Source organism: Lutjanus erythropterus, chromosome 20 (genome assembly GCF_056507025.1).
Source record: "Lutjanus erythropterus isolate fLutEry1 chromosome 20, fLutEry1.hap2, whole genome shotgun sequence".
Classification (NCBI taxonomy): domain Eukaryota; kingdom Metazoa; phylum Chordata; class Actinopteri; order Lutjaniformes; family Lutjanidae; genus Lutjanus; species Lutjanus erythropterus.
The window spans coordinates 29042276-29055049 of record NC_139336.1 but is presented as its reverse complement, the minus strand read 5'-3'; the positions used below and the strand labels follow the sequence as shown (position 1 = coordinate 29055049).

The window sequence follows — 12774 nt, the reverse complement described above, 5'->3', positions numbered from 1 at the left end:
CTCGCTCCCTGTCTCTCTCTCTCTCTCTCTCTGTCTCTGTCCGTCCGTCCGTCTTTTCGAAAGACACGCCGTCTTTAGAGTAGAGTAGTTGTAGTTTGGAAACAACAAACCGGTTTTTCTGCTCCTCTCTGCGGGGAATCTCCGCTGTCATCCCGGAAGACTCACCACATTGTCGCCTTGAAGGAAGTTGAAGCGAACAGGTGCGTCTCTTTCACCTATTTCTTGTTCTTTTTCTGCAAAAGAAAATATGCATAAATTTTATATTTTAGTGTCTCGGCTGCTTTTATTTTATCCTCCTCTTGTATTCCAAGATATCAGCTCGGTTTCCTCGCTCTAATTTAAATTAATAGTAAATCCATTCATGTTTTCTCAGTTGGGTTGTAACCAATTCCTACAGGTGGGATATTCAGCCGCCTCATGTTGTACCAGCTGCACACACATTATTTCACACGGTGATATTGGCTTTACAAGAGAGAAAAAGTAGGGCGGTGGCATCGTTTTTTTTTTTTATTGTGTGTGTGCTTGACACGTTTTATTACCGTGCGCGTCTCATTGCGCCTGTTTTGACATCCTCACAGCTGTAATTTGGGAGCCAATCAAGCAGCCATGGAGTCGATATTCAAGGGTCTCACCAAAGCCAAGGAAGGGGTCGTGGCAGCGGCGGAGAAAACCAAGCAGGGAGTGACTGGAGCGGCTGAGATGACGAAAGATGGGGTTATGTTTGTCGGTGGGTGCTGGGAATTTAATTTCACTGGTGAACATTTTACTAGAAAATGGCACGGAGACGTTTAAATCGTTGGTGGTTCATTATTAGGATCGTTTTACGCATGGGAGGCTTGAATTAAACAGCGTTTTGGTCATTTTTGTGGGCTGTTGTGTTCCTATTTCGACTAATTGAGCTTCACCTGTTTTTTCCTCTCAGGTACCAAAACAAAGGATGGAGTCACAACAGGTAACACCACATTTATTCATCCTGAAATGCAGCTTTTCTATCCTCTTCTTGGTCTGAAAAAAAAAATCAATAATGTGTAAATTTACAACCCTTCTTAAAAACATCAGAGCAGATTTTTTTTTTTTAGATATGGCTATTGTCTGTATTCTTTGATTTCATCTGTATTTCTGAATGTTTTCTGACAGCTTATGGATGAAATGTAGCAGTACCGCCGCTGGTCATGGGGGGCAGTATAGCAGTGTAACCAATTGTTTGAAAAAAAAAAAATCCTCCACTCATGTGTAGTGATAAATTTAATTAACAGACCTCTTTCTCAAGTGGTATATTCAACCTCTTCCAGAATCGCCATGTTTGTTGTTCTCAGAAACTTTTCAGTCTTCTTCTTCTTTTTGGGGGTTGATATTTTATTCTGAGCAGCGCCCTCTAGTTAGCTTAGCATCTATGCTAATATATAAGATGCATGGAAGTTATGTGGGCAGCAACGGTCAAGACGTTTGAAACGGAAAAATTACGGGAAAATAGCAAAAAGATCTTCTATGCTTGCAAAGCGTCTCTGTCTCTTGAATTTTGTTCACAAATTAGTTGAAATCCGTTTTAGTGAGCACTTCTGTTTTGTCATGTTGATTAAACAGCAGGATTGTTGCACAGGTGTGCCTTGAACTGGTGACAACAGAGTGGTCTGGTCCCCTCCACAAGAAGCTAATGGGATTTTTCCATTGGATTTTGGATTAGTCCAGAGAATAAGCTCTTACACGTTTTGTTTTTTAATATAATCGTCACAAATGAACACCAGTTTTGTGATTTTTGGAGCCTAAATGCAGTCACGCGAAGTAAAAAGCTAACGTTAAGACACATGAAACCTTTGAAATTCACGAGTGGTGTGTTTACCAATGTATTTTATGTCCTAGAACAAAATGTGAAAATCTCTTAAGCTTATTTCAGGCAAATAACCACAAACCCATTTTAAAAACAACATTGACTTCAACTGGAAGTGCTAATATGCTAACTCATTTCCAGGTTTTAGGACTCATTCCTGCAGAACTTAAATAAAATACCACTAAAAAGTGCAGTTTAATCTTGAGAAAAGACATTTATGAGGCACTGAACAATGGCAGTTTCACATTTCACAGGGCTACAGATAACAGAGTTTTTCACAGGGGGGCAAAATCATGACCTGCCCTATTCTGCCTTCGATTAGCTCATACTCGTTGTCGTCATTGGTTGGGTTCGTCAGATTTAAGCATGAGGAGTGATTGGTGAGGGTAAGGGTAAGAATATCAGGGTGAGCAAATCAGAGGGAGAGTAGGGTGGGTCTTGACTGTACGCTCCTGGAAAAAACATGTGGTATCTGTTAATTCAGGATTTTTTACAAGATAAATCTGCACATTTTAGAGTGGCCTTTTATTGTGGCCAGTCCCAGCAGTATCTTTACATGCAACACCTGTGAGGAAGAGGAATTATTTCGGCATAGGAGAAGAAGTGCTCACTGACACAGACTGTGACAAATAAGTGAAAAAAATTCGAAAGAAATAAACCTTTCTGTGTACAGAAGAAATCTGAGGGTTTTTTTACTTCAGCTCGTGAAAAATGGGAGCGAAAATCGTAGTGTTGCATTTATATTTTTGTTGAGTGTAGATCTGGATCCTCAGGTGGTCTGTGAGAGAGGTGTACTTTAACTCTGCAGGTGAGTAAGTGTCATATTTCACCGCCTTACTCAACACAACCTGCCTAACTCCCCCTGGGCCGGCCCTCGCCATTTCTCATACATAACAAGCACTGAAGCTGAGGGACGCTGCCTGTTATAGGCATCCAGGGATTGTTGTACTGTTGCAAAGGGAGCAAGTGTGTTGGAAGCTTGGATTATAAAAGAGATATATGATGACAGAAAGTTTTATTAAAGACAATAAATGACAGAGGAGGGAGGATATCAATTTCTCATCTGTGTCACTCAGCCCTTATTAGATCTATGATTTGATGATCTGCTTTCTACATAGAGACGATGCCTGATAGCAAAGTGCAGCTGAGTTTTGATTAAATGTTATGTGTTTACTGGTTGTATGCAGAGGAAACCAGTTTAATTGTCACAATATCAAAACCACAATATTTCCCTGACCTTATTCAAAGTACCTTTGTCATCTAACCCTACCCAAGATGACAATACTGACCTGCCCGAATCAAAGCGTTTTTATTGCCAAAACCTACCCAAAAATATTTCCTTGACTTAAATCAAAGCACTTTTGTCGTCTAAACGTACCCAAAATCACAATATTTCCCTGACCTTAATCAGAGCACGTTTGTCGCAAAATTTCTTTACCATAAGTGCTTTTTTTGCAGGGGTGTGGACGCAAACCCCAGACTGCGGACAATTTAGTGATATACAAACGTTTCTAGGCTGCCTAGCCTGCCAATAATCATTCGTCCCCTCAAATTCAACTTCACCCTTGTTGGGGCCCCGATCCCCAGGTTGGGAACCACTGGTGTACAGAGCAACAAAACAAGACATCAGACATACGGTAGCATTTAGCACTGAGTGACCCTAAATTGAGCACTTGATGTAAATGGATCTGCAGACGCATTAGTTACACACAGAGACTGTCGAAATAGACCCTTTTCCACGGCGGCCATGTTGATATGACATACAGTAAACACAGGCATTACTGGAGACTTTCCAGTGAGTCAACATGCACAACAGCAGCACCCTGACTCTGTTTGACCTGAATGGAACAAAACTTTAATTAGTAACACCTGTGTTTACTCGATTGCATCATGTCAAAATGGCTGCTGTGAGAACTGATTGGCATTTTAGCTTTAATTTAGGAAGGAAGACTCACTGAATATACAGTGAGTAAGTTTACACAAAAAAAACTTGTCTAACCTCAGATGCAGCGATATGCAAAATCACAAATGACACAACAATGCATTTTGCAAACAGTAAACTAGGATGTAGAGGAGTTTTGAAAGGAAAATGCCTCCAGGCCGTAGCTGAGGCTTCTCAGTTAAAGGCTCTTCAGTTGAGGATCCTGTTTTAAATTATTCTGCAGGGCGTTCCAGGTAAAAGCAATAAGAGTATTTAGGAACTCTTACTTAACTGAACACGCTTCAGGTAGCCTCGGCAGTAGTAGACAACTAGAGACAGTGAAGTCAGTAAAGTCACATCCTTCTGATCAGTATGGAAGTTTTGAAATCCAGTATTGTGAGATCTGTGTCATGTTTATGCTTTTCTTCCTGCTAATCCTCACGGGTATTGAGGCTCTGTCGAGATAATGCACCACCCCCTCTCTTCCTCTTCTTTTATCCCCATAGTTGCAGGTAAAACTGTGTCTGGAGTGTCTCAGGTGAGCGGAGCTGTGGTTACCGGGGTTACCGCCGTGGCCCAGAAGACTGTGGAGGGTGCAGGCAACATTGTCGCTGCCACTGGATTAGTCAAGAAGGATCCAGCCAAGCAAGTAAGAAAGATACCGTTCATGTAAAGTTCATCAAAATTCTAAGCACCAAAATTCAGAAATATACTTTATTTGTCTTAAGTTGGTGTGATTTTTTAGGGTCCAAATGTCCCTTGATAATTTTCTTGGCGAAATAAATGGCAAACCTGTAAAAAAAAAAAAAAAAAAAAAAAAAAAAATGTGTAAAATATAAAAAATAGATTTACAAAAAGTCACAAGCAAGGGTGATAATTAACTAACTGCAGGCAGGCAGCAGATGAGAACAATAATATAACACGTACAATTCAATAACATATTTTTTTCCCTGGAAAAATCAGAAATGAAAATGACTGTGCGCTACTTTTGTCATTTAAATCTGCTGGTACAGCAACATTAAGCCTAATCAGCTGGTTAGAGACAGTACTGTTTGATCTGACAGCGATGTAGGTTAGCTGATAGCTAGTCTAGCTGACATAAATGCAAAAACAGTCAGTGGAGAAAACCAAATTTTGGACAATATTCAACGTAAGGCCAAATTGGGAGAAATTTGCTGTGATCAAAGAAAGCTGGAGACTTTGGGTTCAATGCTTTCATTTGTCTGACCTCACTTCCTGAATGCTTACACTTACCCACACACATATACTGTTAAAGAAATCCTGTAGAAAAGGTATTTTGCTGCACAGCACATCCCTCCATTTCATGACCGGCTGCCAGCGATAACTCCTCGCTGTGTCAAAATGGCCTCCTGACCTTGAGTCATTTGTCATCACTTCTCATGTCTGCTGTGTGTCTTTCTTCTCTGAAATGAAAGCCGTTACACGTTGTTAGCTTCCCTGCATTGTTCATCAGTCAGTCTGGCCATCGTTTGTCCAGAGGAGGAGGAGAGGGAGGTAGTTTACTGTAGCAAACAATATACGGCCGCTACACAAGACAAATATGAAAAATGATTTTCCTTTTCTCTCTGTGAGTTTTTATTCTATTTTTTACTGTCTGTATTTTGTATTTTACTGTCTCCTTTTCTCTAGTTTTGCAGATACAGACAGGGCCGTAGGCCATTTAGGACACTGAGGTCATGTTTTCTGGGAAGTTTGGGAATTAAAGACATTTCAGTGCACTGAAATGCGATTTTGGATTGCAAGTGTAGAAGACAGTCTGCAGGAGTGTTTTTGCTTTGATATTTCACAGGTGAAATCTTGGACAACACGTGAAAACATTTATTTCACATTTAATAGGCCTATAACATGTGCAACTTTGTTTGGCATGTGATAAATGAAACTGCATCTCATAAATCGGTAAATGTGGATTAGACATGAATTCATGAATTTCACATTTCACGTTTACAAATTTGTGCGTACTGTTTATGAACCGTTACCTTGTGAGGCAGCTAGATTCGCAAGATCATGCAAGAATCCAAGCTGTCCATTCGTGTCTGCACCAGAGGTAGTGTGAGCCAATCAGCATCTTCAGAGGGACTACTGTCGGCTAGGGGTGTGGTTTCAGGTGCGCCGACAGCGGGAAGCGTCCACGAAACGATACGTCTCGGACAAACAGTGGCAGCTCCTGAAGAGGTTAGCGTAGCTATTGCAATAGCATCAGTTATATCAGAACTGGAGAGTATTTCTTCATTGAAAGAAGATTAGGATATCATTTGAAAAAGTGTGTTATTGGTAAGATTGACCCCAAAAACTGAGGAAAATACAACAAATATGTTGGATAGGCATACGCTTTCCAATGTTAGTACCATTTTACCCTGACCTTGTCACTCTAAAACAACAAAACTTTGCTTTTCACCTAGAAAAAAAGTATAGTCCACTAAATCCATTAAGTTTAAATATAGTATGTAAGTATGATGCAGGAGGGTATTAGGACCCATTTTCCTGTGTTTTTTAAGTTAAATTGACTGGAACAAATGTATTTTGGTGAGAAACGCTGGTTGTAAACTCCACAGAGCACCTTTAATTACAACATCCACAAGATTCTCGCCTCAGATGTGTTCAGTTTCACTTTCACTTTACACCAGCTCCTATTAGAACAGAAAATGTTCAAACAAGACAAACTTTACAAGAGGAACAGATGGCCCTCACGGTCACGCTTTTACTCTGAAAAACAATAGTATCACTGTTCCTCGTTTGTTGTCAAATCACAGTAGTTACACTTCCCCGTGGTTTGTATCTGCAATAATAAGGTGTTCAAACATGATATAACCCTGAAGGGTGAGTAAAATCACCCATAATTACCCTAATTTCTCATAATATCTCTGTGAGTAGCAGAAAATGATAAGCCAATCAAATATTTCCCTGGGCAACATGAAACACTTTGTTGATTGTTTGTTGTGATGCTCGATCTCCCGTCCCTTAATTAGCGATGGAACACAGGGGAATCCATGACAACATTTCTGACACCAGGAGATAAGAGCACACACACACACACACGCACACACACACACACAAACACACACGCAGCTCTGCCTTAATTGGCTGCGATTAGCGAAAAGTACCCTGTAAAAAAAGATAAGATCATCAAGTTATTTTCCTGCCAACTGACATCTGAACAAAATGTTAAAAAATAGTTTTTTTAAAGCCCACTCCTTTCATCCAGTGCAACTGATTTCTCCGTCGAAAGATGCTTCCAACAAACGTCCAATTGAATCTTTTAGCAGTCGTGTTATTAAGGCAGCTAGATCGCGGCGTTCACCCTGAGGGATAAAACACTGATGGAGCTCCACCTGGAATGCGATCAGCCTCATTATGAGGAGCCCTGACAAGCCAAACTGGCAGACACAACAGACAAACAGATGGACAAACAGACGCAGAGCGGACTGACTGATGGGGAGACGGTGGACTGACTGACAAGAGGAATAAACACACCGGTAAAAAGATTTAAAATAAATAAATAAATAAATAATAAAACGAATCCTGGTATTCCCAGTGAGAGATTGACATGCAGACAGCAGCAGATTGTCCTCATTTACCCATCGTTCCCGGGCGGCGCCGTCATTAAACGGCATTAATATTGATTTCATTTAAAAATTGATGCCAGGTTGAGAGAGCCCATCAAAGACTGTCTGACGCGCGCACACACACACACACACACACTCACACACACACACACACACACACACACACACACCAGCAAACAGAGGCTGGTGGGATGCTGATTAATCTCCTCATCGAGTTGTTTCACCAATTCATCAGCTGCTGGTGACTCATATCAGGAGACACACAAAAGGCTGAGAGGTAGAAGGAAAATGACAATGAGACAGAGGAGGAGGCAAAGTGGGAGGCACGCTCTGACAAATAAAGGCGCCCACCAGAACCGTCAAAGGGTTCTCCAGCTTGGAGAACCCTTTACGGTTCCCGGTAGAGCCTTTTAGAAACGTTACACTTAGAATCCTCTCTGAGGGTTCTACCTAGGAGCCGGCAGAAAGGGTTATACCTGAAACCAACTGCAAAAGGCTTTACTCAGAACCCCCTGTGAGAGGTTCTAAAGGAGAACCCTTCCATGGTGTAATCGTTTCACCCAGAACCCTCTCGGGGGTTTCTATCCAGAATCTTTCCACCTTCTAAGGGTGCTATCAAGAACCTTTTCATATTTCAAGGTCTACTGAGAACCCCTTTATATTCCAAGGGTTTCATCTAGAGCCCACCGCAGGGGTTCTACCAAGAACCCTTTTATATTATGGTACAAAGAACCCTTGACAGAAGAGTTCTTTAAGGAATTCAGCAACCCTTTCTGGGTTTCTGTCCAGAATCTTCTGAGGGGGCTAACAAGAACCCAACCAGGGGGTTCTATACCAAGAGTCCTTTCATATTCCAAGGGTTTGAGCTAGAACCCACCCAGGACATTCTCCAGAGAACTATTTCATATTGTGGTACAAAGAACTCTTGACAAAGGGTTCTTTGGATGAAAAAAGTTCTTAACACAAACCCTATCTTCAAGAAAGGGTTCTTCAGATGCAAATGGTTCTGGGTAGGACCCCGCCCTTCAGGAAGAACCCTTTTGGAACCCTTATTTCTTAGTATCCAGGTATAAAGAGGTGGCGAGCTGATGACAGGAAATAGAAAATGGTCTCAACAAACACGTCTTATTGCTCAGATCTTTTCAGCGACATGCAATAAAAGAGGCTGCTGTATTTTAAGTCCCAAGGAAGGGATTTCTTCAAGACAGAGATTGTAGTCGAGGTATTACTTTGATTTTGCTCCGAAAGACTACGGTTTACAAAGATATTTCAGGTTTGATTTACCCTAAAAAAGTGAGCAAATCTTTAACTTTTTGACCAAAGTTTAATCTGACCACAGCAAAGGTACAAGGCAGTGTTCAAGCACGCGCCTGTGTGTGTGTGTTTACATGAGCGAACGTCTGTCTGGCTCTGCTGGGTGAACAGATGGAGGCTTGATGGGTGGTGTTAAATGCAACAGCAGGAGGAGAAGGTGCAATAACTGGTTTAAGGTTATGTCAGCCACTCCACACACGCGCGCATGTGCGCACACACGTCAGCGCACTGTGACCGCTCCCCATTAAGGAAGGTCAGTTCAATGGCACGGTGTAATCAAGCCACCCTTGCAGCTAGACAGGACAGACATCACCACCCCTCTTCTTCATTAGTGTTTCATGCCTCGTTTAAAAGACAAAAAAACATTGTTTGTAAGCGCCTTTTAGAATGACATCAGTAGGACAATGTCATTTGTCAGTGCCTTTCATACCTGTTGCGAATCACAGCTGTGAAATTTCCGGTCTTATAAGGCTGTGGTTAAGGTTTGGTGCAGGCACAAAAACGACATTGTCAGGGTTAGGAAAGGGCAATGGTTAAGGTTAAAAGTACAACCTTGCTAAGGTTAGCGGACCTCTGTTGTCATGGTTACAAAAATAAAGGTCAGAGAAGGTTAAGGTCAGTGAGTGGTCATTGTTAAAGGAAAGCAGCGTTGACAGAAGGAAACGGAAAGGGAACAAGTGATTCCTGTGACGAAGTTTGTGACTTTGTTTTTTATTGCGACTGATGCTTGAGTAAATGAGTATTTGCAGAAAAATGTAAAATGTTGCTGTTTTTCTTGAAAGGACACACCTAAGCAATCACTAGATTTTTTTTTTTTTTTTTTTAGTTCTGTGTTCTAGTTGTGATCCATGGATGATACACGGTACCTTTTTTTATTTGAGCTATTTTAGTTTAGTCCGCCGCTCACCTGGCTTTAAGACCCTGCCGGGTGCTGGGAGGGCAATTCCAAGCATAGAAAAAAAGACACAAGACTCTCCTCCGGTATGCAAAACAAACAGAATGTATGAAACATCTGTGTATCACTTACAAAGTTAAACCAAATATTGACTATTTTGTTTGAATGTTCAGTTAGTGTTGCTGGTAAATTTAGCCAGTTGAAGCAATACATTCCTCAGTGTAATATTGACCAAGAAAGCTAAAGCTGAAAGTGGTGAATTTTCCTGTTAGATTTGGCAGAAAGGGCTCCGCTCTTTCAAGGGAGCTCTCTAAGAATCCAAATAATTATGCAATTAGGATTTAGCTGAGAGAGCGCTGAACAAATGAAGCATAGCATTAGTTGTATTGGGACACAGTTTGTATCCCGCTAAATATTCATCTGAGGTGGACTGTCTGAGCTGTTTCTGGGATGAGCTTTCTAGTATTCAGGGGAAATGGGTACATGCTGTTACCTTATATAAGTCAGGTAGAATATTTCTCTTAAATCAGGAGAGTAAACCTCAACCTAAGTTGGTGAATAATGCAATGGTCGCAAAGCACATGCATCTTCAGGGCTCTGTAGTAGTGCAATGCAAGTATGATCAGTATTTAAATACACCATAAATACTGGCACGCATACTAAGTACCACAAAGCAAAGTAATATTGATAGATTATGGCTTAAGTGTATCCAGATGTTCTTGTTGTGATACTCTGGAGGTGCATTTGTGTGTTGGGCTGCAACCTGCACTTCGTGATTATTTTCATTATCAATTTGAGCGATTAGTTTCTATAAAATGCCCCAAAAAATGAAATGATGTCCAGAAATTATTGTGATAATTTCTGCTCACCCTAATGCTCAGCGAAGGCTTGAGTTTCATGGGAAAACAGTGCTGCAGAGCCTCCCAAACAATGGAAATGAATGGTGACAAGTTCTCACATGGAACAACCCCCACAAAAACATAAAATTCCTCCATATTGCTCATCTGGTGTATTCCAGGTCTCCTACAGCCCTAACATGCCAAGCTGTCTTGAAAGACATCGTGCACACCATGTCTTTTGGCCTAAATCTTCACTGTAGATCCTTAGCTTGGAGCCACGTTCATGTGTGAGCACACCATCTTAACTGGGTGTGTGTGGTGAGACAGTGTGCACGTGCACCTAAACTTGGGAAATCGGGACTTTAGGAGATTTTAATTTCACAAGACGAGCAGTATGGAGGCATTTTATGCTTTTTTCAGTTGCTTTTTTACATTTGAAAACTGGTCACCGTTCACTTCCACTGTTCGGGAGATTCTGCAATGCTGTTTTCCTGTGAACCTCCAGCAGCGTTTTCTAGACTAAAAAACTAAACCTGACCTTCAGTCGACATGAGGCTGAGTAGATAATGACTGAATTTCATTTTTGGATGAACTATCCCTTTAAATTATTTTTTGATTATTCTTCTATTGTCCGATTACAGATAAACATACAAGTTTTTGTCTTTTTGTCTTGCTCCAGGGTGATGACGCCTCAGCGGTACAGAACTTGGCAGAGTCACCGATTGACACCGACCCTGCTGATGTCACAGAGGTGAGACTCCCCTAACAGCTACAAGGAGGAGGTTTAAATATTTTTGCATAGGAACGTTCATCCTTAAAAAATATTAAGATGTATTTGATTGAAAGGTTTGTGCATCATGTGGCATTTTGGTGGATGTATTCGTTTTTAAAGCTGACTAAATTGCATACATTTAGTCTGGATTGTCTCCCAAACCTGTTTATACAGTCTCTGAGATGTAACATCATTATTCTGTGTTGCTGTTTCATCCAAGGTTAAAAGGATAACATGGTCACATCACAGTCATTTACATACAGGACAGTAAATTCACCGCTCATCTCTTGTCCCTCTTCTCTCTCAGGACGACACCGACGACTAAACCGATCGAGGGCCTCACGATCAAAGATCAATGACCGAAAAACATTCCATGTTGCTCTGCCAAGTCCCGTTGTGCCTCGTTTCTGGTCCTTTCACAGAGTCTGTGCCCAACATCTGTGTGTATGTGTTGGTGCGTATGTGTGTACAGCAGTATATGTGTAAATGTAGTGAAAGAGACATGTTGTTTGTGTGTGTATGTGTGTGTGTGTGTGAGTGTGTAGTGTGCGTCAGTGCTGAAAGGGGCCTCAGGTGTGAGTCATCTGTGACCGGCTGTCATTTACAGCCACCTGATCAGTGTGTGTATGTGTATATGTACGTTTCCTGTCTAAATGTGTGGCGATGTCAATAACTCAAACATGAAAATATACCACAATTTACCACTTCAAACACCTAAGTGTCTCTATATAAATGAAGAATTTACAGTGATCTGTTTGAGATGGAAGCATAATGATATTCTCTATTTTTGTCTGTATACTGTCACTGTTTTTTGCGGTGGACTATAAAGTGCTGAGCTATTTGTGCATCCATATTGTATTTTTTAAGTTATCACTGCTATAACAGATATATCTCATGTTGGATGGACTTTTGAAAACCAAGAGCATGTTAAAGTACTCAGCTTGACCGCTGTGATATGAATTTATTTGGAGTTAAGTGTTGAATAAAATATGCAAAAAAGTGTGTTGTTGCTGCTGATGTTTTATTCATGAATCTCCATGTTAGCATGCAGGGTCAATAATGCTTTTGGAAATAAGAGTTGAGGACTATTGTAACACATGATTATTATTTAAGGATATCAATGTGATCCAGAGGTCAAATAATGAATCATAGATGCAGCTGAATACAAAAACATGCATCATCTCCACAGAAACAGGCAAACAGACACTTTTATGTGTGACTATCTTAAAGGGATAGTTCACCCAAAAATTAAAATTCAGTCATTATCTACTCACCCTCTCGCTGGTTGAGGGTCGAGTTTATTTTGTTAGTCTGCAAAACACTGTTGGAGCGTGCATATGCACATGAACATGGCTCCAAGCTAAGGATCTACACTGAAAATTCTGACTAAATCATGGTGTAAATAAAATTTTTTTAGTCAACTTGGTGTGTCAGTTTGCTTTGTTGTTGTTTTTACGTTTGAAAACTGGTCACTATTCACTTCTGTTGTTTGGGAGATTCTGCAGCACTGTTTTCCTGTGAAACTCCAGCAGCGTTTTGAGGACAAAAAAAAACAAAACCTGACCTTTAATCAGAATGAGGGTGAGTAGAGAACAACTGAATTTTCATTTCTGGGTGAATT

At 40.8% G+C, this 12774-nt stretch overlaps 1 protein-coding gene across 1 annotated transcript; it reads left to right on the top strand.

Annotated features, from left to right (window-relative positions):
- Positions 1-583: 583 nt before the first annotated feature.
- On the top strand, positions 584-12155 carry LOC146308682 (uncharacterized). The gene is made up of 5 exons (XM_084746379.1): positions 584-727; positions 923-952; positions 4256-4398; positions 11061-11132; positions 11461-12155. The coding sequence occupies exons 1-5, from the start codon at positions 607-609 to the stop codon at positions 11476-11478; spliced, it is 384 nt and encodes a 127-aa protein (XP_084602505.1). The 5' UTR covers positions 584-606; the 3' UTR covers positions 11479-12155.
- The last annotated feature ends 619 nt before the right edge of the window (positions 12156-12774 follow it).

Bases quoted from the DNA above. Each gene is read 5' to 3' on its own strand.
- LOC146308682 (XM_084746379.1), top strand. From the start codon at position 607: ATGGAGTCGATATTCAAGGGTCTCACCAAAGCCAAGGAAGGGGTCGTG. The intron at 728-922 runs GTGGGTGCTGGG...TTTTCCTCTCAG, and splicing joins AGATGGGGTTATGTTTGTCG to GTACCAAAACAAAGGATGGA. The intron at 953-4,255 runs GTAACACCACAT...TTATCCCCATAG, and splicing joins AAAGGATGGAGTCACAACAG to TTGCAGGTAAAACTGTGTCT.